This window comes from Lindgomyces ingoldianus (genome assembly GCF_010093535.1).
Source record: "Lindgomyces ingoldianus strain ATCC 200398 unplaced genomic scaffold BDR25scaffold_5, whole genome shotgun sequence".
NCBI lineage: Eukaryota > Fungi > Ascomycota > Dothideomycetes > Pleosporales > Lindgomycetaceae > Lindgomyces > Lindgomyces ingoldianus.
In genome coordinates this window covers 1,521,873-1,544,511 of record NW_022985166.1, presented here as the reverse complement: position 1 = coordinate 1,544,511, position 22,639 = coordinate 1,521,873, and the positions used below count along the sequence as shown (strand labels likewise).

Sequence of the window (22,639 nt, the reverse complement as noted above, 5' to 3'; positions counted from 1 at the left end):
TTAGACATTAATAAGTAGGGACCTGTAGCACTGTTAGACAAGTTTTTTAATAAGCTAGTTATTAATTAGGGGGTAAGATTACTTAATAACTTAAGTGCAGTGTTTTCTACTTAAATTAACACTACTAAATTTTTTTATATCTTAATATTATGTTAACTATGCGTAATTTTCTTAGTTAATAAGCTTCTATGCAGAGCACTAGCTAGTTATAGAGCTTTTAGAGCTCTTAGTTAACCTAGGGTAGTAATATAATCTATTACACTTATTTTTATTACCTAGAGAAGTTATAATTATTGTTATTAAAGTCCTTATTCTATAATAGCTCTCTAGCTTCTATATATAATTTTTATATAAAAGAACACCTTAGAGATTCTTTTTTTAATCTAAAAGTTATATTTTTAATAAAGTAAAATAATATATAGCTTGCTAGCAAAAAGCTAAAAGCAGAGAAGCTAGGTTACTGCGTAAAACACTCTTCTTAGCTTTAAAGTAATAAAAAAGTGTTAGCAGTATAGAACTATAAAGCTAACTTGCTATACACTAAAGAAGGCTTAAAGGTAAAGCTCTAGCTTTGCTAACTCTGCTATTATAAAGGTAATTATGCTACTACTAAAATAGTTAACAGCTATAGCTATATTAGCTACTATTTTTAAAAAAAAGCATAGAATTAATATTAGTAGTAATAAAAGTCTCTTACTTAATTCTTTTTATGCTTTACTTAATCTTTAGGCAGCAACAGCTGCTATAGTAGTAGGCTTAGCCTAAGTTGCTTTCTACAATCTCTAGTAAAAGAAGTTGTTATAGAGGTTATTAGTAAACTAAATTATACTTTATAATATATTATTTATAACAGTATTTTTAGCTAAACTCTAAGGCTTTTTTACTTAGAACTAACTAGATCTTCTTACTACTATCCTAAGCTTAGATGTAATAATATTATTATATATAAAGTAAAAGTTAACGCGCTAGAAAAAGAAAATTTAAATAATATTAAAATTAGCTAAGTTAAAAGTAGTGTTAAGTGTTAATATATAAACTTTACTAAACTACCTTTTCTTTCTTAAAGTAGTAGCTTACTTTTTTAGTAAGTTTAGTAAAACTTTAAAAAAGCTATTTTAGCGTCTTAGCTTAAAAAACTAATAATAAATAATAACTAACTTCTACTTTATAAATGTTAATTATTAATAATAAAACTTACTTATTAGCTTCTATAACCTTTATAGTAACTATATAAGGGCTAACTAAGTGTAGGCTATCTTTAAAATTATTTAGGATTATAAAATTATATTAAAATTTAGTTATTTTATTACTAATAATATGTCTAACAATAATAACTCTACTATTAACGCTTTAGCTAAATATCTTAGAGTTAACCTTAATAAAGAGCACTATATACGCTGTATAGGCTATATAATCTAATTAGTGCTAAAGGCAGTTATCTATAGCAAAGGATTATTATAATTTAAAGCTACTTTTATAAACACAGCTCCCTAAAATTAGTTTAAGCTTTATTATAAACATAGAGTTATTAGTAAGCTATATAACTTTATTAATACTATTTTTTTATTACATAAACACTAAAAGGCCTTTATAGCTGTATAATTATCTCTAGGGGAAGAGGATAAGCTCTAGAGCTTTAGCATACTTAATTTAATACAGAATAGTAGTGTCTGCTAGCATTCTATATATCTAATGCTTGTACAGTGCCTAGAGCTTAAGAATCTAATTACTAAGTTTATCTAGAAGTAGCGCAGCATAGATAATAACACTAAGAACTCTAACATACCTAGCAACACAGCTTTTTAAAAGATTATTAGTAAAAAAAACTAAAAAAAAGTTAAACACCTTACTAAGTTTCTTAAAGTCTTTTATTAAATAATAAAATAGCTAAAAGGTAACAGTAAGTATAGTTCTTTATAAATATTTATTATTAATATGTAAGTGCTATATAATAAGCTGTTGTAGATAAAGAAGAAACTTTTCTCTAAGCCTAATAATAGTTACTTTAAAAACAGCATCTCTTTTAGACTTAAAAAAATTAACATATATTTTTAAAAAATAGTTATTAATTTTTTTATTTTTTACTTAGTAATTACTACTATACTTAACTTATAACTTTATATACTTTAGTTTAAGGACTACTAGCGTTATTACTAATTCTAGTACTAGAAGGCAGAGACCTTAATAAAGGTTATTTTCTAGCGTTATATTAATGCTAAAGAAGATAAGAAAGTTAATATAGATTTTTTTTAGTAAAAGCTTTTAGTAATAAGCTTTTATAACTCTTATTACTAAAAAGCTTTTATAGTTAACACTTCTCTTCTTACTAGAGCCTAAAGTTATAAAAAAGCTTAGAAAATAATAAAGTTATAGTAATACTTTAACACTTATATAAAAGACTTTTAAAATGCTAAAGTAAGAGATAGCTATTTTTTATAAGCTAGCCTTCTTACTTAGTAGCTTAAAGTAAGTTAAAAATAGTATTCTACGCTGTTTAAAATTGCCCTTAACTTCCTTACTATACCCTCTACTAGCTGCGACTGCGAGAGAGCCTTTAGTAGAGGCTAGCGTACAGTTATAATTAATAGAGGTTCTCTCTCTAAGGCTACTATTAAGGCGCTTTAATTGCAGAAGAATTAGCTATGTTATTAAGTTATAAAGAGCAACTTAATTAAGCTTATAAACCTTATCTAAAAGTAGCTAGTTACTATACTGTAAAATGTTAACAGTAGCAAGTAAGATAAAATGTTAAAAAGTATAAGGATTTTAGTGTGTTTTAGTTTAGCAGCAAAACAGACAGCTAAGTCGCCTGGGCTGTACAAACGTAGCAGGAAAGTGAGACGTTGACGTCCGTCAATTACTACGTTTCGTTTCGTTTCGTTCGGTTGAGAGCGTTGCTAGAGGTGGGCTGTAATATGCAGAATTAACAGTCTTCACACAATCCTTTATGAATACTAATAGTAACACTAAAGGTGATATTAGAGACAAAAATCAGGTAAATTAAGAAATTAACTCACTGAACTGTACTAAAGATAGATAGGATAGTTAAAAAGGGCAAAATTGAGTGTATTATGCGCGTTTTAACACCTCCTGTTCCACAACAGCCCTCGTACTACTACGCGCGAAAACGTCCTCAGCAAACGCGTTACCAAAACACTAAGAAACTAGTTAGTATGGGCAGTTACTGTAGTAACTATAGCCTCATTAACTGTACAGTAACAGAAGACAATTCGCTTTTGTTCTAACTGCTAAGAGATTGCTATTATCAGAACAGTAGGAGCAGTACTACGTTCTATTAAACACCATGACAGTGACAAAACAGCGTGGCGTCCCCACCCACGGCCTTCCTGTGCCAGACTATTTGGGTTCTCCATTTTCAGTTCCACCTGCAAGACATACATGGGATCAATTTATCAGGTAGCGCGTACCACCGAAGAGACCAAGAGAGGGAGGCGAAGACATCCCTCCTGGGTGTGTAAAGAGACACGCCCTGTGGCCATGTCCCCCAGTGCTGTGGTGAACTTCGAAGTACGATAGCTTTTGCAAGTACTCGTAGGGTCACGGGGTTGTACTCATTTCGAGGAATATGTCTCCACTGGGTATGAAAATCGCAGCGCAAAATTTGTGTCAAATTGCGGTCCCAGGAAGGCATTTCTGAATCGAATGTTGGCTCGAAAGGTAAGGGTACAAGCCCGCCGATTGATTCCATATCAGATATATTTACAACACGCTCTCGAAAAAGTGCAGGTGGAATCTGACTGCAACCGCCGCAATTGGTGTCGCGCAATACGTCATTTTGGGTGTCAAAGATCCAGGGGGTGTGGTACTGAAACTGCCTAGGATCGCCGAACGGATTGGCTGTGGCATATTTCTCGCCATCATTCCACTTGAATGTAAGACTTTTGTGCAAGACATCGAAAGTTTCCTCTATAAATTTCATGAGTGCCGATATGAAAAACAATGTGCGAAACTTAGCTCCTACTAACCTTTTTCTAGATCAAGATCTCAGAAAAGCACTGAATGTGTTCCCCGCCTCCATAATCGGTTGTTCGTCTCGTAAAGAATACTCAGGTTATTCTGTGTTGAGAATTAACTTCTGGCAATGCGGACAGAGGCGCTGAGAGAAGATAGGCCAAAGATTCATTGCGGCTATAAAAAAGCGACCAAGGAAACTAAAATAAGAAATCTAGTAGCGAGCTCGAGTCCTTAGTACCTGTTAACGGAAGAGGATAGACCATGGGGATTAAGCGATGAGGGGCGTTCTCTGCAGATTGAGGTGAGGCTCTATTAGCTTAGAAACGGCGCCACAACCCTATGCCAGAGTTGCTTACAAGACGCACCTTCATCCCAGCCCACCTTTCTTTGTCTTCAACTACTGTGTAGACTAAGGATTACCAGGCCCGGGGACTTCGCCCTCTGAACCATTCGAGCAGCTAGCGAATTCCCTTGTTTGCTAGGTAAGTCTTGGATGACAAGAACATGAGTAACCTTGAAGACACAAGAGTTAGATCATTCGCAACAGTTCAAAGATTTATTTTGAAGAGAATGAGATATGCTTGTGAGGCAAACTACCGATCACCTGAAACTCCTTTTCAATATGCTACTATGTGATTATCCTCTCCGCGGCCCTGATTGGAGATGCCGACCGCATGAACCACCGGCAATCCAGTGTCACCCAAACTTCCAACACGAAACCCCTCCTCTTTCTCCTCAACAATAATTCAGCTTATGATGCGGAGTAGAAGCAGATCTTTCTTTCACTCAAATATCTTCTCCAATCCCACTACTCTTCAGTTCGCAACCAAAGAATCATAAAACTTATCTTTATCTTCCCCCATAACCACACCTTTCCGCAAAAATGCATTGCTTCGAAACAATCTACTATATCCTCCTCGCCGCCTCCGCCGTCCTGGGCGCACCAATAAACGCCAAGAAAGTGGCCTCAGTTGCCCCGAGTGAACACACAAACACCACACAAATTGGCCTTGCCGCTAGGGGGGAAGGCACACTGATTAACTGCAAAAAGGCTTGCTTTGGGCCGAAACCTGATCTTCATAAGTGTGAGATACTTTCGTGACGAGTGTCCTTATGTAAGTATCTTGGGGTTTTGTGGGAAGCATGCGTGCTGATTAGTAAGTAGACTCGCACAGTTAAGGGAGGTCTGTGGAATGGGATAGTTGGGATGAGTAAAAGGGTAGAAATGAGGATAAGCAAGCTGGGTTTGTACCACACACTTTGTTATCACATAGCATGGAGCATTACCAGGATGAAGTCAATCTTTCAAAACTCTTCCTAGAATCCAGGATAACGTTAACTGGATATACACTTCTGTCCTAAGTTAGCCCTGTCATATTCCGTGTTAGACGACAAGATTTCCCCAGTGTAAATTTGCAATTTCTTGACCGCTGGAGGCCCTACTGAGAACGTAGCTTCAGACAACTCTTTACCACTCTCTCGCTCTGCATACAAGCCAACCCTAAAGCAATTCAATTTCCTCCTTCCCTTCCTTTGCCCTCAGCTCTCTCCACTCCCCCTCCAACATTCCAAAAAACACCCCATCCCACCACCTCCCCTCAAACCACAGCTCATCCCGCACTTTCCCCTCTTCCTTAAACCCCAATTTTCGATACAACCTCACAGCGCCATCATTCCACTCAAAGGCGCGAATCGTAACCCTGTGCAGCCCCGCCCTTTCAAACGCAAACCGCAGCGCCCATTGAATAGCTTCAGAGCCATACCCTTTGCCCTGATACTGGGGTAAGATATCGATCCCTATTTCCGTGTTGCGGTGATGCGCCATGTGCCGGCTTGCAGCTTTGAGGTGGATCTGGCCGATCGGTGTACCTGCGTTCCCTTTCGCCACTACTTTCCCTTTCTTCAGCGGCTGCTGAGTGGCTTCACGGATATTTTCTGAGGCTGAAGCAGAGCTTATGGCTGCAGCTTCGGGAAGGCAAATGACAGCGCCTAGCAGGACTTCCTCTGCAATCTCTTTCAAGAACTTCTCGGCGTCAGCGGGGCCTGGGAGACGGATGTTAGCGGCGTTGCTGTTCTGGAAGCCGATACGGTCGTCGTTGATGGCGTTGAACAGATCTTTGTCTTTTTCTGGGTGCACGGCGCGGTAGATGAGGCGGGCGCTGCGGAAGGGGTCGCAGGTTGCCATTATTTATTTCTCCCTCAGGTTCCTCTCCACTCGAAACAAAACCCCTTCCGTGAATGACAGATGTCTATTTTCTGAATTTCGAACGAATACCTCGAGGATTTGTGGGAATCCACACGTGGTCGTATCTGGGGCTTATCGATTGTCGATCGGTCATCCCAACCCCGAAGATGAGTCTTAGATCTCCGAACTCTACTTCTGACCCGACTCCGCGTAAATCTCAGATAAGCATCTACAATTGGCTTCTTTATTTCTATAGCCGAATTCCCCGTTCCCAGAACCCCGATGACGCACATGGGTATTGACTGTGCAGACCCCAGCACCCACTCCTGTCCCAAGCCCCAGGTCACCTCCTCCAGAAAAGCCTTAGCTCCCGGTCCCGAGTCAGGGGTCGGCGTTTCCAATGTCTCCACTCTGGAGCTCGAGATCCAAAATATGATCTTCTCGGGAGGAGAAAATGGAAAGTAAGCGCGGGACAAAACGAGATTCCAACAGAAGATCGTCGTTGGGAGAGGCATTGTGAGGGTGGCGGACCACAAGGCTTTTGTAATGCCCCGGTGTTGGAGGAAGGGGTAAGATGGCTGATTTCGTTTTGATTGTTTAATCAATGGTTTGATTCTCGAATTTCCTGATCTCGCTTCCAACATATTCTTCGGTGTTGTTGCTTGACTGCAGGCGAGAAGAATCGCTTGGATTTTTGGCCCCATTTAGGAATTTATGACAGGAATCGAAAAAGTTAGCATGCAGGCCTGTCTCCCATTTATGTTATTGAGCTCCTCGATACCGGTGAATCTCCATTCGACTCTTTCGGATCCTTCCTTCTCGGATCTTGCAGAAGAACAACGGCCTCAACCGCAATCGCGCGAATTCAAGGACGTCAAGAGTAAACAGCCGGCTCGCACCGAATCACCAGTATATCCAACTTGCAACGAAGGAAGACGGGCAAACCCGAATCCTGGTGGTCTTCCGACAAGACAAGTCTCGCAATCAACGAGGCGCTGGAAGACCAAGTCTGCTCCTCTAGAGGGTTTAGTCTTGCCTGCTGTCCATCAAGACTGGGTCGGTGCAAGGGAGCAGCGATGGAAAGGAAAAGAGCGAGTCGTTGAGAAGAGGAGAAGCGCACCGATACGGAAGTCAAAACCTATGTTTGAAGTGGACGAGTTGCGTGAAAAAGATTGGGGAGAGTCAGCATCATTCCCAAGGAGGAGATCAAATGCATCATCACCCCGGTTACCAACTTTCATATACGACAACCTGGAGGAAGGCCCATCCACATCAGTGCTTCCTTTGTCGGCGTGGAGGCCCGAAGAACGGATGGCTTCCATACCCGAAGATGCTCCCGAAGATGTCAAGCCACTGCGCAAGCCTTCAAAGAAAGTCTCGTTTTCTAAAGACCCTGAAATCATTACTCCTGCACCCAATGACTCGATTATCGCGGGTAGTGCGCCTCTGCGCCGCCAGTCCGAGTGGACTGGACCCTTCCTCATCAGCACACCGTCGCCGGTCGCACATCCCATCGCCACGCGACGGACCTCCTTACCGTCGATACGAGGTCAAGCAGCTGGACCATCGATCCTGAGAAGGGCAAGTTCGTTCACGGGAGAAGCTTTGCCTCAAAAGCGAGGAAACGTAGTCAAGGTGAACCTGGAATCGATTGTGGAACCACAGTCAGTGCCACGACGGAAGCCTGTTGGAATGTTACCCACGCTAGCACCTCCTTCAGCTGTTGACCCCGCCAAACCGCAGCTAAAGCGACAAATTTCCATGCCCTCAGTTTGGCACCAGGCTTCTGGGTCATCCATCTTGAGGCGAACGAGCTCGTTTGATCGTATTGGCAACGGGTCGCGGCAGAAAGGCTTAGGTATGGAAAGGGTGAAGTCGGCCCCAACCGTCGGGCTTCAATCTATACCACGATGCAAACCAATTCAAACAGTTGTCTCTCTACCTCCTACATCACCTCTTGTCAACTCCGCGGCTTCGTCGTCGCCTTCTAGCATGATGCAAGGGCAACCAGAAAAGCTAAAAGAAGAGAAAGCGCAAGACGCAGAACAAATCCATAAGCAGACCATCAATATACCCCTTAAACCAAAGCGACCGGCGCCCACTCTTTCTCCTGAGCAGCGCGCTATACGGCATTGGAGTATGCATGGTGTTGGTCACTGGGTGCGGAGGAGTGGAGCGTTCATGAGAGGAAGCATGATTTCTGATAGCGTGCCACTTGTGCCTTCCTTTCCAGCTGAAATGGTCAGATTGTAAGTCGCTTCGGCTTGACACCTGATATGTTGGTATATATGTAGGAAAAGTTGGAGTTCCAGGCAGGCGCAGGAAACCAGCCATGGGCGGTCGAGAAAATAGGCCAAGATAGGATTAGAGAAGTTGTAAATATGTATGAATGAAAGACACTAGGATAACCATCTAAAGTTAGCGCGAGGCTACAAGTTAAGATGATGGGAGATTCTCTCTAAAGGCTCTCCTAAGCGTGGTAACCCCACCCATCCAATGTAGTCACCCTTTAATAGAACGGAGTCTCGTTCCGAATCCTCCATTCACCTATAATGGTAAGCCCGCAACATCCGGAACTTTTCACTGACATGCAAAAGCAAGAATTATGAAACCCGGTAATCAATCATGCACACGGCCTACAAGCTTCCGATGCCGTCTTGCCTCGGCATCATCCTCATACTCGAGTTGTCCGATCTCGCTGCGACGGCGTCATAAAGAGCTTTGATATCAGACTTCCACTGATCGATGTTCATGCGGTTGATGCGTCGATCGTAAGTCACCATTCCGTTGACTTCGCCCTCGACATCAGTAGTCTGCGTCCAAATAGCGCCGGAACAAGCGAACCGGTCGATCTGGTCCTTCAACTCCATGAGCAGGACGTGAGCGCGGTAGTTCCAAATCTCGACCGTGTCGTCGAGTTCATAAGTTTGGTTTATGGCATTTATGGATGGTTGGACCTTCCAAAGACTACAAGAATGGTCAGGTCGTGTATTTTTAGGTACTAAGAGCGAATGAAGAAGAGTGGGATGGGCAGTTGCACTTACTGCTCGATCGAAACGTTATTACCGATACCCCCGAATTCACCCTGAATTCCGATTCGTTTTCCATCGTAAGGAGTTGACGCAGTTGAGTAGAATGGCGTTCCACATTGTGGATTTGCGTAATGGTGGTTGTCCTGAATCGGGAGTCAGTAATAGACAGTGCAGGCAACCGGTAGAAGCAGTTCTTACGTGGAAATCACCAGCCCCATGATCATCCCATCCGGTCACCGAATTAATGAGCCGAGTGGGATCGAGCGAACGGATTAAATTAGTCAATCGGAATTCTGGATATTCCTTGTCAACTTCTTGACCCCAACCTTCATTATAGATAATCTAGAGAGTACTTTAGTCAGGGTTATGGTCGAGAAAGAAGTAGAAAGTCCTTATTACCCAGGTAATGATGCTAGGGTAGCTCTTGTGTTGTTCAATAAGTAATGGAAGCTCTCTCTCGAACTCTGCTTGTGCGCTTGCATAGCCAACAGGTACGCCATCATTACACGCAGTCGAACCAGGTCGCTGAACTTGAGTCCGCAGCGAAGGCATATCTTGAATGACCATGATACCTATTTCGTCGCATGCTTGGTAGAATAAAGCAGGCTCAACTTTGATCTAAAAGGCGTTAGCAAAAAGAGCCATGCTGAAAAGATAGGGGAAACATAAATGCTTGCGAAGCATATTGTACCCCACCCCTTTCAACACCTGTAAGTCATAAATCATGGCCTCTCGGCTTGGAGCTGTGTAAATCCCATCTGGCCAGAAACCCTGGTCTAGGGTTCCAAAGGGAAATATCACTTCGCCATTTAGGAGCACACGATGGACATCATTTACCGTGCCTTTGGAAATAGTCCTGAATCCAGTATAACTCTGGACCGTGTCATCACCCATTTTAACTGTTATGTTGTACAAAGTGGGTTGGTCGGGCGACCACAGATCAGGCGAATCCACTGTGAACTGGAACGCGCCACCAGAGGTCCCCTTGGCAGTGGTCTTGACAGCCGTAGATTTTGGCTCATAGATGGTGATCTCCACAAGTGTGCTCCCGTTGTTAGAGGCGTGGACTGTGACATTGACTGAGAGGCGGTCAGCAACATTACCATTCCAATTAGAGAATTTCCCTTACCCCTTCCGTTCATGTCTGCACTAACATCTAGCTGGGTAATATGATTGGAAGGAGCCGATTCAAGCCACACGCTCTGCCAAATCCCACTGCATGGGGTGTAGAAAATATGTGATGGGTGAAGAGTCTGCTTGCCAATCGGGATCTGGACATCACCCATATCTGTTGGATCATGCACAAAAACGAACCTACATTTTGGCTAGTTAGTCTCGACTGCGAAACCAAACTTGTTTGACACATACATCTCATTCGTACCATTTGCGGACAAGTGGTCGGTCACATCAATTGTGAAAGTGAAATATCCGCCACGATGGAAGCCAACTTGCTGGCCATTCAGGAAGATTGTAGCTTCATAATCCACAGCTCCAAAATTCAAAAGCACGCGATTGCCAGACCACGATGATGGAACAGTGAAAGAGGTCTGGTACCAGCTATTGATGGCCCACTTGGCCATGACGCCTGTTTCTAAAAGTAAGCATATCTCGGGCGCTATGCCAACTTTTTTTTTTTCATACCTGAGAGCGCGCTCTCCAGACAGAATGGGACCAATACTGGAGATGTAAGATTGACACCATATGGTGGCCGGTTTACATCGTCCGAGCTGGTCGCATTCTGGTAGCGCCATACTCCGTTAAGTGTCTTCCATTCTGAACGTTGGAGCTGCGGTCGAGGGTATTCTGGCCATGGATTCGTGCCGACTTTGCTCGTCCATGGTGTATCCAAAGGGCCTTCCTTGAGCGTGTAGCCTGAATCACTGGCTCGCCTAAAGAACCTGCTGTTTGTAGTGGCAAGAGTAGTTGCTGCCAGCAGAGAGGAGGCAATGGCACAAGAGAGACGCATCTTGACAGTAGAACAGGATCAACTCAGCGTGACTAGGAAGAGAAAGAGAGAAGCAAGGAGTGCAAACTGAGAGCCAACTAAATTATTTAAGGCACGCAACCCGTTGCCCTGTAGGGTTGGAGCCGGAATGGCTTGGGTGCATGCAGGCCGTTTCTTGGCCTGGAGCTAGGGGCGGATTCAAGCTTGGTGGCTGTACGCCCCCGTCGATCTTCTAGAGTTTGAGGCTGTTCATGCACGATCGTGACCCAAAGCTTTGATCATGTGCAATAGCTAAAGTGACCTGCATCGCACCACCTACCAAAGGGCGGTGTGAATTGAAAAGACACCACTACAGAGCCCTCTAAAAAGCGGGAATGAGATTGAAGAAAAGTGCGGAAGTTGAAGTGAGGGGGCGTCGGTAGTGCAAAAACGCCGGGGCTGCATGCGCGATAGCAAGAGGAAAGTATGGGAATACCGGAACGTGGAAGTGGACCAGGGCAAACTACACCCTCTGAACATTGATAGCGGCTTGGCCAGTAGAATAGCTCCGGCACATTAATCCCCGCAGGTAAATGCCCCGGCTTAAGCTCAAGCCGAATTTATAGAAAAGCTGATTGCAAGGAGATCCGGGCTATTGTTGACTCGCTTTCCTGGGATCTCTAATGACAAACTTCAATGTTTAGTGACGAACGCGCGTCCGTAGTATGAAAAACATCTGCCAGGTACTGCGCGGGACGGTAGATCCACACAAAATACCTGTCGTCACAAGCTCTAATCGTTTGGCGCTCCAGAACAAACTAGTTACATGCAAATGCATGGCGAAATGATCGTGACAGGGTCTCTAGCTGGGCGTTTGCTCATTCGGGATGGGGAGGGGGAAACCCTCCAGAATTCGACAGATGTAACTTCAAAATGAGACGCTGTACGCGAAAACTAGATGTTGTGACGTATGATGCGCTGGCAATAAGGACGACGCAGGTACCTAGGCACTTGGAAGTTAGCTGCGGGAGGTGTGGAGAAGGATGAAGCTTGGATGTGGGATGCGGTGAGAGATGCAAACCCCGCACAACGCTCAATTAACAAGGCTCTCAGTAAGGGTAGCCGAACGCACGTGATGTCTGTGTTCACCGCCTAGCGTGCCTTGTTGGACATAGCACCTGCTATATTGAGTAATAAGCTCTACAGAAGGTTGATCCATGATCTTGAAGATAGTAGTCATCTCCGTCATCCCAAACCATAGTGACTACAAGCGGATCGGCCGGACCAGTTCATATCACAAAGTCCATTCCCTCTCCCGCGGGTCGTCTCTTGCAAGTCTTTACGGGACTGTAGAGCACTGCGAAAGTCTCGCTGCCCTCCTTCTACAGGTTCCCCGTTTTGAAGCGCCCTAGCAAATCTTGGAACCTTTGAAGAACCGATTACAACAAACCCCGCGCCTTGCCTAGTGATCTGCCCTAGCCTGTCAGCACTTCCAACCGCAATCCCGGGTTTTAACCCGCATCACCAAGGCGCAGCCCGAAAATTGGGTGATAATATAGGAGGATGCCTAGCTTTCTTCAGAAGTGGGTCACAAAAAAAGACCCGGATGGCTTGCTCCTTGAGGGATAGACGATGCTAAAGTTCCGACTTCGGGAAAGTCGGATTCTGTCTCCCGGCACACGTTTTACGGCATCAGCAGAAATGGTTTGTTCCATGGCGCGGTTTTTTTACTCCGATTCACATTTGATGAGCTTGGCGATTGTGGAGATTTCGGTGAGACTGGTGGTTTTGAGGACCGCGGGGAAATGGGGGGACTCAGGGGAGGTGGCACAATTCTGTCTACGGCATTACTTGACGTATGAATAGGGGAAGGGAATGCCCTTCCAACTGTGCGCACTGATGCACTATCGTCGAGCTCTGATATTTCTGAGAGCATTGAACACCGGTCATGATATGAGTTTAGAATCGAGGATACTCGCGTGGTGGATGTTGTGGAGTAGCGAATCGTGTCTGTGTCTGAGATGTCTGAGATAGAGCTCATCGTCGATAGTGAGGAGGATCGAATAGAAGATATGGTTGAGGCTTGATCAGAGCCGGAATGCGATGAAGTCGCTACGCCGATATCGTGCTTGTGAGCGCCACAGTGGATATCGGGTATGGCAGTATAATGGAGTAGGATTTCTAGGAGCCTATCGCGAACGACTCTTACAGACGGCCTAATATGAGGTGCTCGACTGAGCATGCTTCGGATCAGGTTTATGATAAGCGGGACCGCACGAAACGCGTCATCGTCGTGTTGGAATGAGGCATCTTCGATAACCTTCATCCATGTTTCTATTCTCTCGAGGTTTCCATGGAACGACGAATCGGTCCGGGAATTTTTGCCTCCTGTATTTACCCTCTGCTTTGAAGAGCGGTGCTTGATGAAGTCATGAGGCTTCTTCTTCATCATAAAGGTTATGATTTCCAGGAACACGCATCCTAGAGAAAATACGTCCGCCTTTTCCGTTTCGTGGATACGAGACCTTGGTTTTGGCGCAGGCTTGGTCTTTCTGAATCCGAAATTGAAACCGGAAAAATCATTTGCCGGAGTTTTGGTCAGCTTCTGCCGCTGCGAGCCATTGCTGTTCGAAGAACCCGAAGAGCTTTTACTTGCGACCGATGGTTGACGAGCTGTATTGACATTGGGTGAAGAGACTGGGACACTGGGATCGAAGGGTTGGGCAGATGTATGAGCCTCCGGCGCACCGTATACATATGCTTCCATAGCGTCTGGCCTTTTATCCCTCTGGAACGTTTCCAAGCTGCCAATGTCGCTGAATGCAATGTTGTTGTGTTCGTCGATTAGAATGTTCGATGGCCTTATGCAAGAATGAGTAAAGCCGCTCTGGTGGAGTGTAGTAAGTGCATCAGACAAGCAATGAAGCCAATTCAGTAGTAGATATCTCCGTTCAGGCTTAGGTAGCCTCTGGTACTGCGCCGGATTTCGGTGGTCAATGAATGTTCTAAGCGTGTGCTGGCCGACGAAGTTCGTTAGGGTGTATCCAGTCCACTTCACAGTATACGAAGACCACACCGGCGCGATATGCTCATGCTCCACCATCCTCGAACTCTCCACGTCCATTAAGAAGTCCGATTCAAACGCGTCGGGAGACTCAGCGTTTCCTAGAGCAAACTTCCTTCGAACATATACCTCATTAGGTTTCTTTGGCGGGTGGACCCGCGACCAGTTTTGAAGTGTGACTGCAGGCGGAAGGCCCATGACATATTCTAAGGGCAGCACTTCATTCGGGGCGTAGTCGATATGAACGCCTTCGCGTAGCTCTCGGAGTAGGAACGTGAATTGCGTGTGGAAGAATCGGGTGTTGAGTTGATCATTCTTTCTGTTCGACAGCGATAGCTTCTCAATATCTTCCATCTGCAGTGGCAGATCGTCATCGTCCCACGACTTCTCTACGACAGTAAAGATCTTCTCGGAGGCCCCGACCTCTACTAATACCAAGAACAGCCTTCGCGCTCGTTCCAATATCCAGTCCATATAGGTATCGCTTGTTAAGTCTCCGAAGCCCACCGGGCGGTCCAACCATTGCCTTTCGTTTGGCCGCAGTCTAGACGTTATGAATTCTGTTGTCACTTTCTCATTGATTCTCTCGTCGGTCCACCATATCTGCTGAAGGGCGTGCTGAGGGGTCACTAAAGAGTGGCCTGCATATCCAAAAATGAGTGCGTTCAAGGCAACCGTTTGGTCATTTACAACATTCGTCAGCGTCCTTGCACTCATCTTATCAGATAGATGGGACTGTGTACATGTGCAACTCGTGTGGTTGAGGTAGGGTTATCGAGCTCCGGATTTCATCATATGAAGGTGTAGGAGAGGAAGGGGATCGTGAATGACGCAAAGTGAGAAACAAGCAGTTAGTATAGTGCGTAAGACAAATACTTTTAGATGTCAGCGCGGCCTGAACGATCGACCCATATAGATTGTTGCACAAGAGCATTTCCGCCATTCGGGAGGCTTCTTATGGTGGCAAGTGGCATGGCGTTGAAATACATGACTTTGTCTGGCCGCGTTTGAAGCCACATGGGGCCAATCATGCATTGGTGCCGTGATGGATCGCAGGCACAGATGAATGGGCTTCCGCTGCGGCGAGCAAAAGGGACCCTTTCCCAAACAGTCGCGGTGGCCCCGAGGTTTGCAGCCATGTGAAATTGAGACCGGGGCGTTCCAGGTTGAGGGATGATAAGGTCTGTGTGGATATGTTGATGAAGCCAGGCCAGTGGTGGGAACAGGGAGTCGGATGCTAAATTCGAACGCCAATGAATGCTCTGGAAGACCATTCCCCGCTCCAGGGACGCCCAGCTGTCAGCAGCAGCCGGATCTGCAGTCACTGAACCCGAACAAACGGCGGCTAAAAACGTGATATCACAGGATTTAAGGGCAACAGACCATTTTCAGAAAATATTGCTAAGTCGCACAAAAGGCCAGCTCCCGCGATGTAAAGGCTCCCCGCTGTCAGCAAACCTCACCGGAAGATGTGTCTTGCAGAGGACGCCCAGTGAACTGCGGGCCGGTACGGTTGCACAAATACGGAAGCTGATTAGGCTGGCTCGGGACGCGAAGGATGGAGGCTTGAACCTTCAGGGTGCGGCTCCAGAGTCTCAGCCGATCACTCGTCATTCAGTGCCCACATCCTCATGCGAACAAGCAGTATTCGTGGGAGGCAGGCGATCACTGGAGAGATAAGTGTGGGATGACTTGCAACAGGGTGGACATTTCCGATGGACCAGGGGTTGTCATCCAGCAAACTTCCTACCCTCGCCTCAATCATGATTCAACATGACAGATTGCGGCACAGTTTTGCGCCAGTCGGTTCGGAGAGTGCGACCCCAAGCGTGGCGTTCAACGCTCTGCTCTCTCCCTTGCAATGCGACCCACTGGGGCATGCGCTTTGCTAACCTGAGTTCGGGGTGAGTTGGGCGGTATCGGGACGGATAGAAGGAATCTTTGCCAGGCTCAAGATGCATGGCGCTGCGCTGACACCCGTCAAATTCCAACAAACCCCGTCTAGCCTGTAGCTTCATTACGTCTGGGATCTAAAGATGGATGGGGTGAGGTTCAAATGCAAGGAGTGGGACGGCATAGTGTTCGGCTGGATTCTTGAAGCACGTGTCAAGTAGATCGTGGCGCTCGAGCCACCCACAGTTCCGCGCCAATGCACCATTCACGAACACGCACTTTTCCGCCTCCGAGGCCTTCTAGATACTTACTGTATCAGGCAGGAGGCTCCAAATTTCGCTGCTTGTCGCCATTTGGACTCGCCTCGTGAAAATAGCTCCCCACCCCAAGAGGCCTACCTGGGGTACATCCACTCTGTCCTAGCTTGTGGGCCTTAGGCCGCCACCTCTCGTCCATCCTAGACAAACAACGTCATCACTGGTGTTGCCAGACGACGAAGCTTTGTGTTTCTTGTCTAGCATGTTAGCACATGACACTAAGAATGACTTGGGTGGAGTCTGTCGGTTTCAGCCCTAACTGGAATTAGGAAGACCGCTAACAGAATGCAAGATTCTCTCCTAAAAGAGCTCCAGCCATGTTCCACTCCTGGCGATTAAATGCAGGAGAGCGTGCTATCACATGGCACAGAACACCCCATAGAGTAAATTCAAATCTTGATCCATCCAACTGTCGCTGGATGCGCATCATAGACACGGGACACAAGCAGGCAGTATTTACTCTACTAGCCCTCTTGCTAGAAATTTGGAGGGCACAGAGAGGACGCTCTGTCCACTTAAAAATCAGATACCTATCACGTCCCGTTGCAAATGACGAAATGCGGAAAGGATATGATGATTCCGTTGACGGAGCCGAGGAAGAGGAAGAGCAGGAGAAGAACCCTGAAGGAAAGGCAAACCCCTGGAGAAAAAGGCAGATGACCTAGTCTGCCATTCCCTAGAGTTGAAGAGGAGAATTGTGTTGGAGAAAAGAGCAGGAGGGGTTAAGCCTAATTAATGATGTTATCAAGATCCTACTCAGATCCTTCCACGTTCACAGCCGCTGCACAGGTTGGAATTTTACCGTTCAACATATTTTATGGTGACACATAGGGCTCACTGATCCTTCATAGAGGCTTTTCACAGGATAGTGAATGACCTGCCGAGCGCCAGAGAGCTAGAATTATTCACGTGGCAGCTAAACCAACTAGCGACGACAATCTTTCCACAACCCCAATTCCTTTCCTCTTCTTCCTATCAATTCTCTCCCCTCCCCCACTCAAGCGCAAGCCGTAAAGACGACATCATTCCCACTCCCACAAACCTTCACCTGGCTACCCCCCGGATTCGACCCATTCGGCCAATCAATGGTCCCACACCCATTACTCGTCACCGTAACATGTTCTCCATGAAACGGCTCTCCCATAACAGCACTAAGGTCATACCACACCTGTGCGCCATCCAACGAATATGAGAAGATCTGCTGCGGAGCCCCAGAGTAGAGTCCGCTATCGACTTTAGTGATTTTGATGGCTATACCACCGGCGGTGGGGTCACGATGGAGAACTTCCAAGTACGTTTGGCCTGATGGGTGGGGGTTAGCTGAGTTTAGTTGGGGGGAAGGTTGGGGTGTTTGCCTTTAGAAAGAGTTGACTGTGGCCCTACAGAACTACCAACAGAATTGACGTAGATTTTCTCGTTGCAGTTGTTCTTTACAACTGCATTTCCTACAGCAGAAACGGAAGTCGCCAGAGCGATTACAGAAGCGGTAGTGAAACGCATGTTGTTATCTTTCTACGGATACCACAAGCTGTTCGAGAGGGAGCGAAAGGTGAACTTTGTAGATGGTAGTTAAAGCGAATGTTGGAAAACGAATGTTTAATGGATGCCGAGGGTTTTGCAATGTTGATTGCCGAATGTATGATACTAAATGGACTCCCATGAACAGAGGTATGTCGGTTTTTATACTCTTCGTCGCCGCCTCTCTTGTCCTGCCTTCCTAAATCTGGACATTGGTCGCAATCCTTGAGTAGTCTTGTCACCTGTCACCCCTCGTATCCCTCTATCGATTAACCCATCAAAACCCACTAGGAGCTTACCCTAATATCATGCTCTCTGTCTACGTTGCACCACTACCACTGTACCATCTAAACCATTGCCTCCACCAAATCCATCGTCATTCATGGCGTGAGGACGTAAGATCTACCTTCCCTCAGCAGATCCTCTCCCTAGCCCAAACAAACGGATACAAAATCTTAGTCCTCTTTTCCTAATCCAGCCGTTTCCAATACTCGTATAGATTACCACAGATGCGACGGTTGTGGCTGTGTGCGGGGAATGCTTGGCCGCTAGGACGTTGAAGTCTAGGTGCAGGGACGTTTATACTCGGATTTAGATTGTCTATACATGTTTCAATTGACAACCTTATAGGAATGCTAGGAGGATTTGGAGGATTTGGGCCGAGCTATCCGATTCGATATCTTTAGCTTCGGCTGCAGCATTTACGGAATATTTGTTCATGACACCGTTTCGGGCATTACAATGGATCTGTCCGACCGAAAAAAAAAGCGCCACGAGAAAAGCGTGTCGAACTGAGCAGCAGTTCTGCACCCTTCAAACCTAATCTCTAAATTTCCCCATTTGTCGTTCTTTGTCCGTAGCCCGATCCACCTGTTACAAATTCAGTTCCTCGCTTCGTATTGCGAGATCGCCCATTTTCGTACTCCCATCGCTTTCCTGTCCAACTTCGGCAATTAGGCCTCACGTGTTGCGGCCACCTGATCTCCAACAGTCTCGTGTTTAGCGGACCTTTCTCATTTCTGCTGATCCATTCCCGTTGCTTGGAGAATAGTCTTAGCCAATGAGGCCAAAAATAGCCAGCTGCACAAGGGTGCAGTGGGTAGCTCAACCCTTTAAGTAGCAAGGACATCGGTTTGACAGAAAGAGGGGAAAGCTGTGGTAACATCGCCATACTTGCGACATTATTGATATGTTGTTCTTCGGGACAGCTCCGAATTCATTGCGTGAGATTGCCAGATCTTGTGTCACGCTGGAGACTACGTGTGAAGAGGACAAGCCGTCATTCATATTTTAACTCTCTCCGCAGTATTCGTCATGCTACTAACAAATGTGTATTCCAATATGTATATGTACTACACCACACCTCACCAATCTATCTATACGCCCACATGTAACTCCCCACTCCAATTCTGGTTTTCCAGAAAACAATCCCCCAAACTCAGAATCTGTGGTATCTTCCATAATGTGAATGAAGCTCTAGAGCTGGCCACACCAACGCCATGCTTGCTGTCTTGCATGCATTACAATCATGTAAATGGAAGGGAAAACAGATGGAGCCAAATCCATCAACATCATCCCAACACGAACTTTTTGCCAACTTTTTCAAGTAGGATAAGGACGCATTGACTGATCCCACTCCAAGCCCACCCACTACTACTGTCGACCATTTTATGGACTGAACCTTTGAAAGGATGGGAAGAACATTTGCCTCGTTTTCAGAGGACAGGTGTCGTTTCACATCCACCAAAAGAAGCCGACCAACACTCCGATGAGACCCAATCCCATGCCTTGGACTTCTCGTATCGGACTCCCTGGAGCAGCGCCTTTAGTTGCACTCTGACTAGCTTGGCCGGCGCTTCCCGTTGCCGCCGCCGTGCCTTTCGTGATGCTACTCTGAACGCCAGCGTCGAACGTCTGACCTAGGGTTGGGAGCGCAACGCCACCGTTGACCTCCCACACGTCTGAAGTGTAAGCAGGGCAAGGTGGCGGAGTTAGAGTCGGGTTATAGTTGGACTCCTTGACACCAGTAGGATTCAGAGTCTTCCAATGGTTGCTCAGGTTCGGGAAATCTGGAGAGATAGGAGTTGGGGTTCCAGAGCGGGTGTAGCCATCGGGGTTCTCCGGGGAAGCTTCACCTTTCTCTCCATATTTGATGATGCCATAGCCGTTGGCTTCCTCGATCCACTCGTAGATGATAGAGCCAGACCATACTGACGACATTTCATCGCCGAAAATGGCTTGTTGATCATCAAAGTTTCGCGGCTTGGGCTCAATACAACCAGTCTCTGAGAGGAAGATAGGGATATTGTAACCGGTCGCATTCTTGGTGAGCTGACTGTAGCCGGATTGGGTGTAGGACGACTGCCCGCACCACTCATACGCGTTCAAGGAGAAAAAGTCGAGTGATTCTGAGGCATTCGTACCACAAGCCATGTAGTTCTGCAGCATGGGGCGCAGTGAGGCGATATCGGCAGCGGAGTAGCCGACGGGGATGTCACGGTATTTCTTCGAGTTTCTATAAGCCTTTAAGTCACGGGCGGCAGCTTTGACGAAGGGCGCTGCAACAGAGCCATTCGCTACATGAAGGGTTAGCAGAAACGCGAACAGGTGCAAGTGCAGATAGGGACACGCATACCTTTGGTAAGAACTTCATTACCGACAAGGAAACCCGCGGTGTTGTCGAACTGCTGGAATTCATCCATGACAGCCTGGAAGGCCTTCAATTGGGTCTCATTCCAGTGAGGCGACTCCTATGCAACCATTAGCTCCTGCCCCAAGTCAAGTACGCAGCCACCGCCCGTACCTGATTGATCTGCGTGGTAAACGTGTCCAGGTCCACCCAGAGGTATATGCCGGCGTCGGCAAAGGTGGACATGCAGGCTTTATGGTCGCCGCTGGGGTCAACATGGTAGACACGGATCGAGTTGGCGCCGAGGTCCTTCATCAGAGAGGCATCGAGCTTACACTGGTCGTTGTTGATAAGGGGATCATCGGGCACCAGCTGATAGGCGATACCTGATGGCGTTGTCAGTGCATTTATTTGAATTCGAATGGCGGCAGTCTTGCCCTTGATGAAGAACTGGGAACCATCGCTCTTGAAAAACTTGGAGCCCTTAACCGAGATGGTGGCAATGGCATTGACCGCTGTCAGACCAGCGAGGACGCATGTCAAGAAAGAGGCGCGCATTGTAGGGAGCGGCGTTGACGTTCAGAAGTACCGTGTTGTGCAGTTGGGCGAGAGATTGAGATACAGATAGCGGTGGAGTGGAGCAAGAGAATAGAAACCCAACGACTGAGAGCTCCTGTGATCAAGCTGGCCGGGGGAACGAGTGACTGCGCCGAGAGGGGAAGCTCCTGCCTCAGATTGTGAGATTGTCCGTCGTCTCGGGCAGTTGCACCGGGCAGTGAGGGAGCCAGGAAGGAACGAGGGGAGGACGAGGGGGAAAGCGAGGGTAATGATACCGCAAGAAGGGCAGTGGTACACGCGTCCTAGACAGCACTGGGGAGGAAGAGAAGTCGAGAGATGAACTGGCGAAGGCGCATCGCCATGGCCTAACAAGCTGCACCCTATGCGGCATCGCGGCAGGGAAAAGTCAAGATTGCCATGCACCAGAAGAAGAAGCTTGCGATAAGAGACGAGCGACGTGCCATCGCCAACGTCACTCTCCGAAACGATGCCTCGCCATTGGCCAATCTACAGATGGCGTTCGGCAGCACCATCTTGGTCTGAAACGCCGCCACACCTTTTTGTCGCAGACCATCGAGGCCTCCACCACGGAAATTTCTGCACTTTGGGCAAAACCCCATCTTCACCGGCCCCTTCTCTGCTATTTCCACCTCTCCCTAAACAAACAAATCTCACCGAAGAATGTCTTGGAAAGGGTCATTGGCATGTTTGTTTTGAACCTCGCGGGTTTCGGCAAAAGTATTACGACCAGGATGCCTCCCTGCTTTGTAAAATCATGTCGCTCGACGTCACACTCCACCGTTGGCTATCCGAGGCTGCCACCTTCAGCCTCATCGCCTCATCGCCCACAAGTTGCACTCCCGTGGTTTGTTGCGAAAAATCTTGAGCCATATATTGTCCATCATTTCATCACGAGACCGTCCCCCCCTTGCTGATGTGTGCTGTACGCGTGGAGGGTCCTGTCATCTCCGCTCCAACTGTTCCATACAGGCATCCCGCAACACCGTTTCCTTTTCGTCTCGGAACCAGCATCATTTTCCTTTGCCCTTTCTTTAGTATTTTATTCTCCCTGTTTGTTGTTTTCTGCAACCCCCCTTCCTAGAGATCTGGGTTCTTCCTCAGTTACACTTCATTCTGGCAACTAAGGTGTCCTTCAGCTGACCCATCTCAAAATTAGCATGAAGGGGTTTGAGCAAGGGAAGTCCGGTCGGAATTCCTTCGAACCACTTGTACTCTCCTCACCATGGGTGCCCTGGTTGTTTCCACCTGTCTTTCTTTCGAATTCGATTTGATCGGCCTGTGATTATTTAATAACCCATTTTGTCTAGAATCGATATTGTCCTAGTCCTAAACAACCTCTTCTCTCTCTGGGTTCAGATGCGGCTTCGGGCATGTTTCTTCGACCGTCTCTTATCGATACCCCGCCCCTCAAAGCCCTCATCCAACAAAGCAGAACTGGATCCCTTGATCACCCATATCATTTGGACCACTCAGAACGCAACGCTAAGGAGCAACCAGATCACTCAGATTTCCTTGTGAGATAG

General features: G+C 46.6%; 8 protein-coding genes across 8 annotated transcripts; 1 reads left to right on the top strand and 7 right to left on the bottom strand.

Moving 5' to 3' along the window:
• Positions 1-3,069: 3,069 nt before the first annotated feature.
• Positions 3,070-3,940, bottom strand: BDR25DRAFT_310840 (uncharacterized protein; the record flags this gene model as incomplete). The annotated part of the gene is made up of 3 exons (XM_033691185.1): positions 3,070-3,156; positions 3,186-3,208; positions 3,400-3,940. 3 exons carry the CDS (start codon positions 3,938-3,940, stop codon positions 3,070-3,072), a joined length of 651 nt encoding a protein of 216 aa, XP_033552316.1.
• A 1,478-nt stretch (positions 3,941-5,418) lies between these two features.
• Positions 5,419-6,234, bottom strand: BDR25DRAFT_301126 (acyl-CoA N-acyltransferase). Its single transcript, XM_033689508.1, has one exon. The coding sequence runs from the start codon at positions 6,158-6,160 to the stop codon at positions 5,477-5,479; it is 684 nt and encodes a 227-aa protein (XP_033552315.1). The 5' UTR covers positions 6,161-6,234; the 3' UTR covers positions 5,419-5,476.
• Positions 6,235-6,919: 685 nt separating this feature from the next.
• On the top strand, positions 6,920-8,747 carry BDR25DRAFT_350842 (uncharacterized protein; the record flags this gene model as incomplete). The annotated part of the gene is made up of 3 exons (XM_033694770.1): positions 6,920-8,401; positions 8,455-8,543; positions 8,663-8,747. The coding sequence occupies 3 exons, from the start codon at positions 6,920-6,922 to the stop codon at positions 8,745-8,747; spliced, it is 1,656 nt and encodes a 551-aa protein (XP_033552314.1).
• A 49-nt stretch (positions 8,748-8,796) lies between these two features.
• On the bottom strand, positions 8,797-11,158 carry BDR25DRAFT_279554 (putative hydrolase; the record flags this gene model as incomplete). Its single annotated transcript, XM_033687762.1, has 8 exons — positions 8,797-9,127; positions 9,205-9,335; positions 9,391-9,534; positions 9,592-9,803; positions 9,858-10,271; positions 10,322-10,506; positions 10,561-10,777; positions 10,834-11,158. 8 exons carry the CDS (start codon positions 11,156-11,158, stop codon positions 8,797-8,799), a joined length of 1,959 nt encoding a protein of 652 aa, XP_033552313.1.
• Positions 11,159-12,843: 1,685 nt separating this feature from the next.
• BDR25DRAFT_331877 (uncharacterized protein) lies at positions 12,844-15,113 on the bottom strand (the record flags this gene model as incomplete). Its single annotated transcript, XM_033692687.1, has 2 exons — positions 13,014-15,113; positions 12,844-12,951 (listed from the first exon to the last, which is right to left on the bottom strand). The coding sequence occupies exons 1-2, from the start codon at positions 14,895-14,897 to the stop codon at positions 12,844-12,846; spliced, it is 1,992 nt and encodes a 663-aa protein (XP_033552312.1). The 5' UTR covers positions 14,898-15,113.
• Positions 15,114-17,221: 2,108 nt separating this feature from the next.
• On the bottom strand, positions 17,222-18,100 carry BDR25DRAFT_102990 (uncharacterized protein). The gene is made up of 2 exons (XM_033683469.1): positions 17,746-18,100; positions 17,222-17,692 (listed from the first exon to the last, which is right to left on the bottom strand). The coding sequence occupies exons 1-2, from the start codon at positions 17,888-17,890 to the stop codon at positions 17,388-17,390; spliced, it is 450 nt and encodes a 149-aa protein (XP_033552311.1). The 5' UTR covers positions 17,891-18,100; the 3' UTR covers positions 17,222-17,387.
• A 1,132-nt stretch (positions 18,101-19,232) lies between these two features.
• On the bottom strand, positions 19,233-21,511 carry BDR25DRAFT_254438 (glycoside hydrolase family 72 protein). The gene is made up of 4 exons (XM_033686298.1): positions 20,975-21,511; positions 20,712-20,923; positions 20,544-20,658; positions 19,233-20,484 (listed from the first exon to the last, which is right to left on the bottom strand). Exons 1-4 carry the CDS (start codon positions 21,093-21,095, stop codon positions 19,643-19,645), a joined length of 1,290 nt encoding a protein of 429 aa, XP_033552310.1. The 5' UTR covers positions 21,096-21,511; the 3' UTR covers positions 19,233-19,642.
• Positions 21,182-21,608, bottom strand: BDR25DRAFT_102976 (uncharacterized protein). Its single transcript, XM_033683468.1, has one exon. It carries the CDS (start codon positions 21,484-21,486, stop codon positions 21,268-21,270), a length of 219 nt encoding a protein of 72 aa, XP_033552309.1. The 5' UTR covers positions 21,487-21,608; the 3' UTR covers positions 21,182-21,267.
• Positions 21,609-22,639: the final 1,031 nt, after the last annotated feature.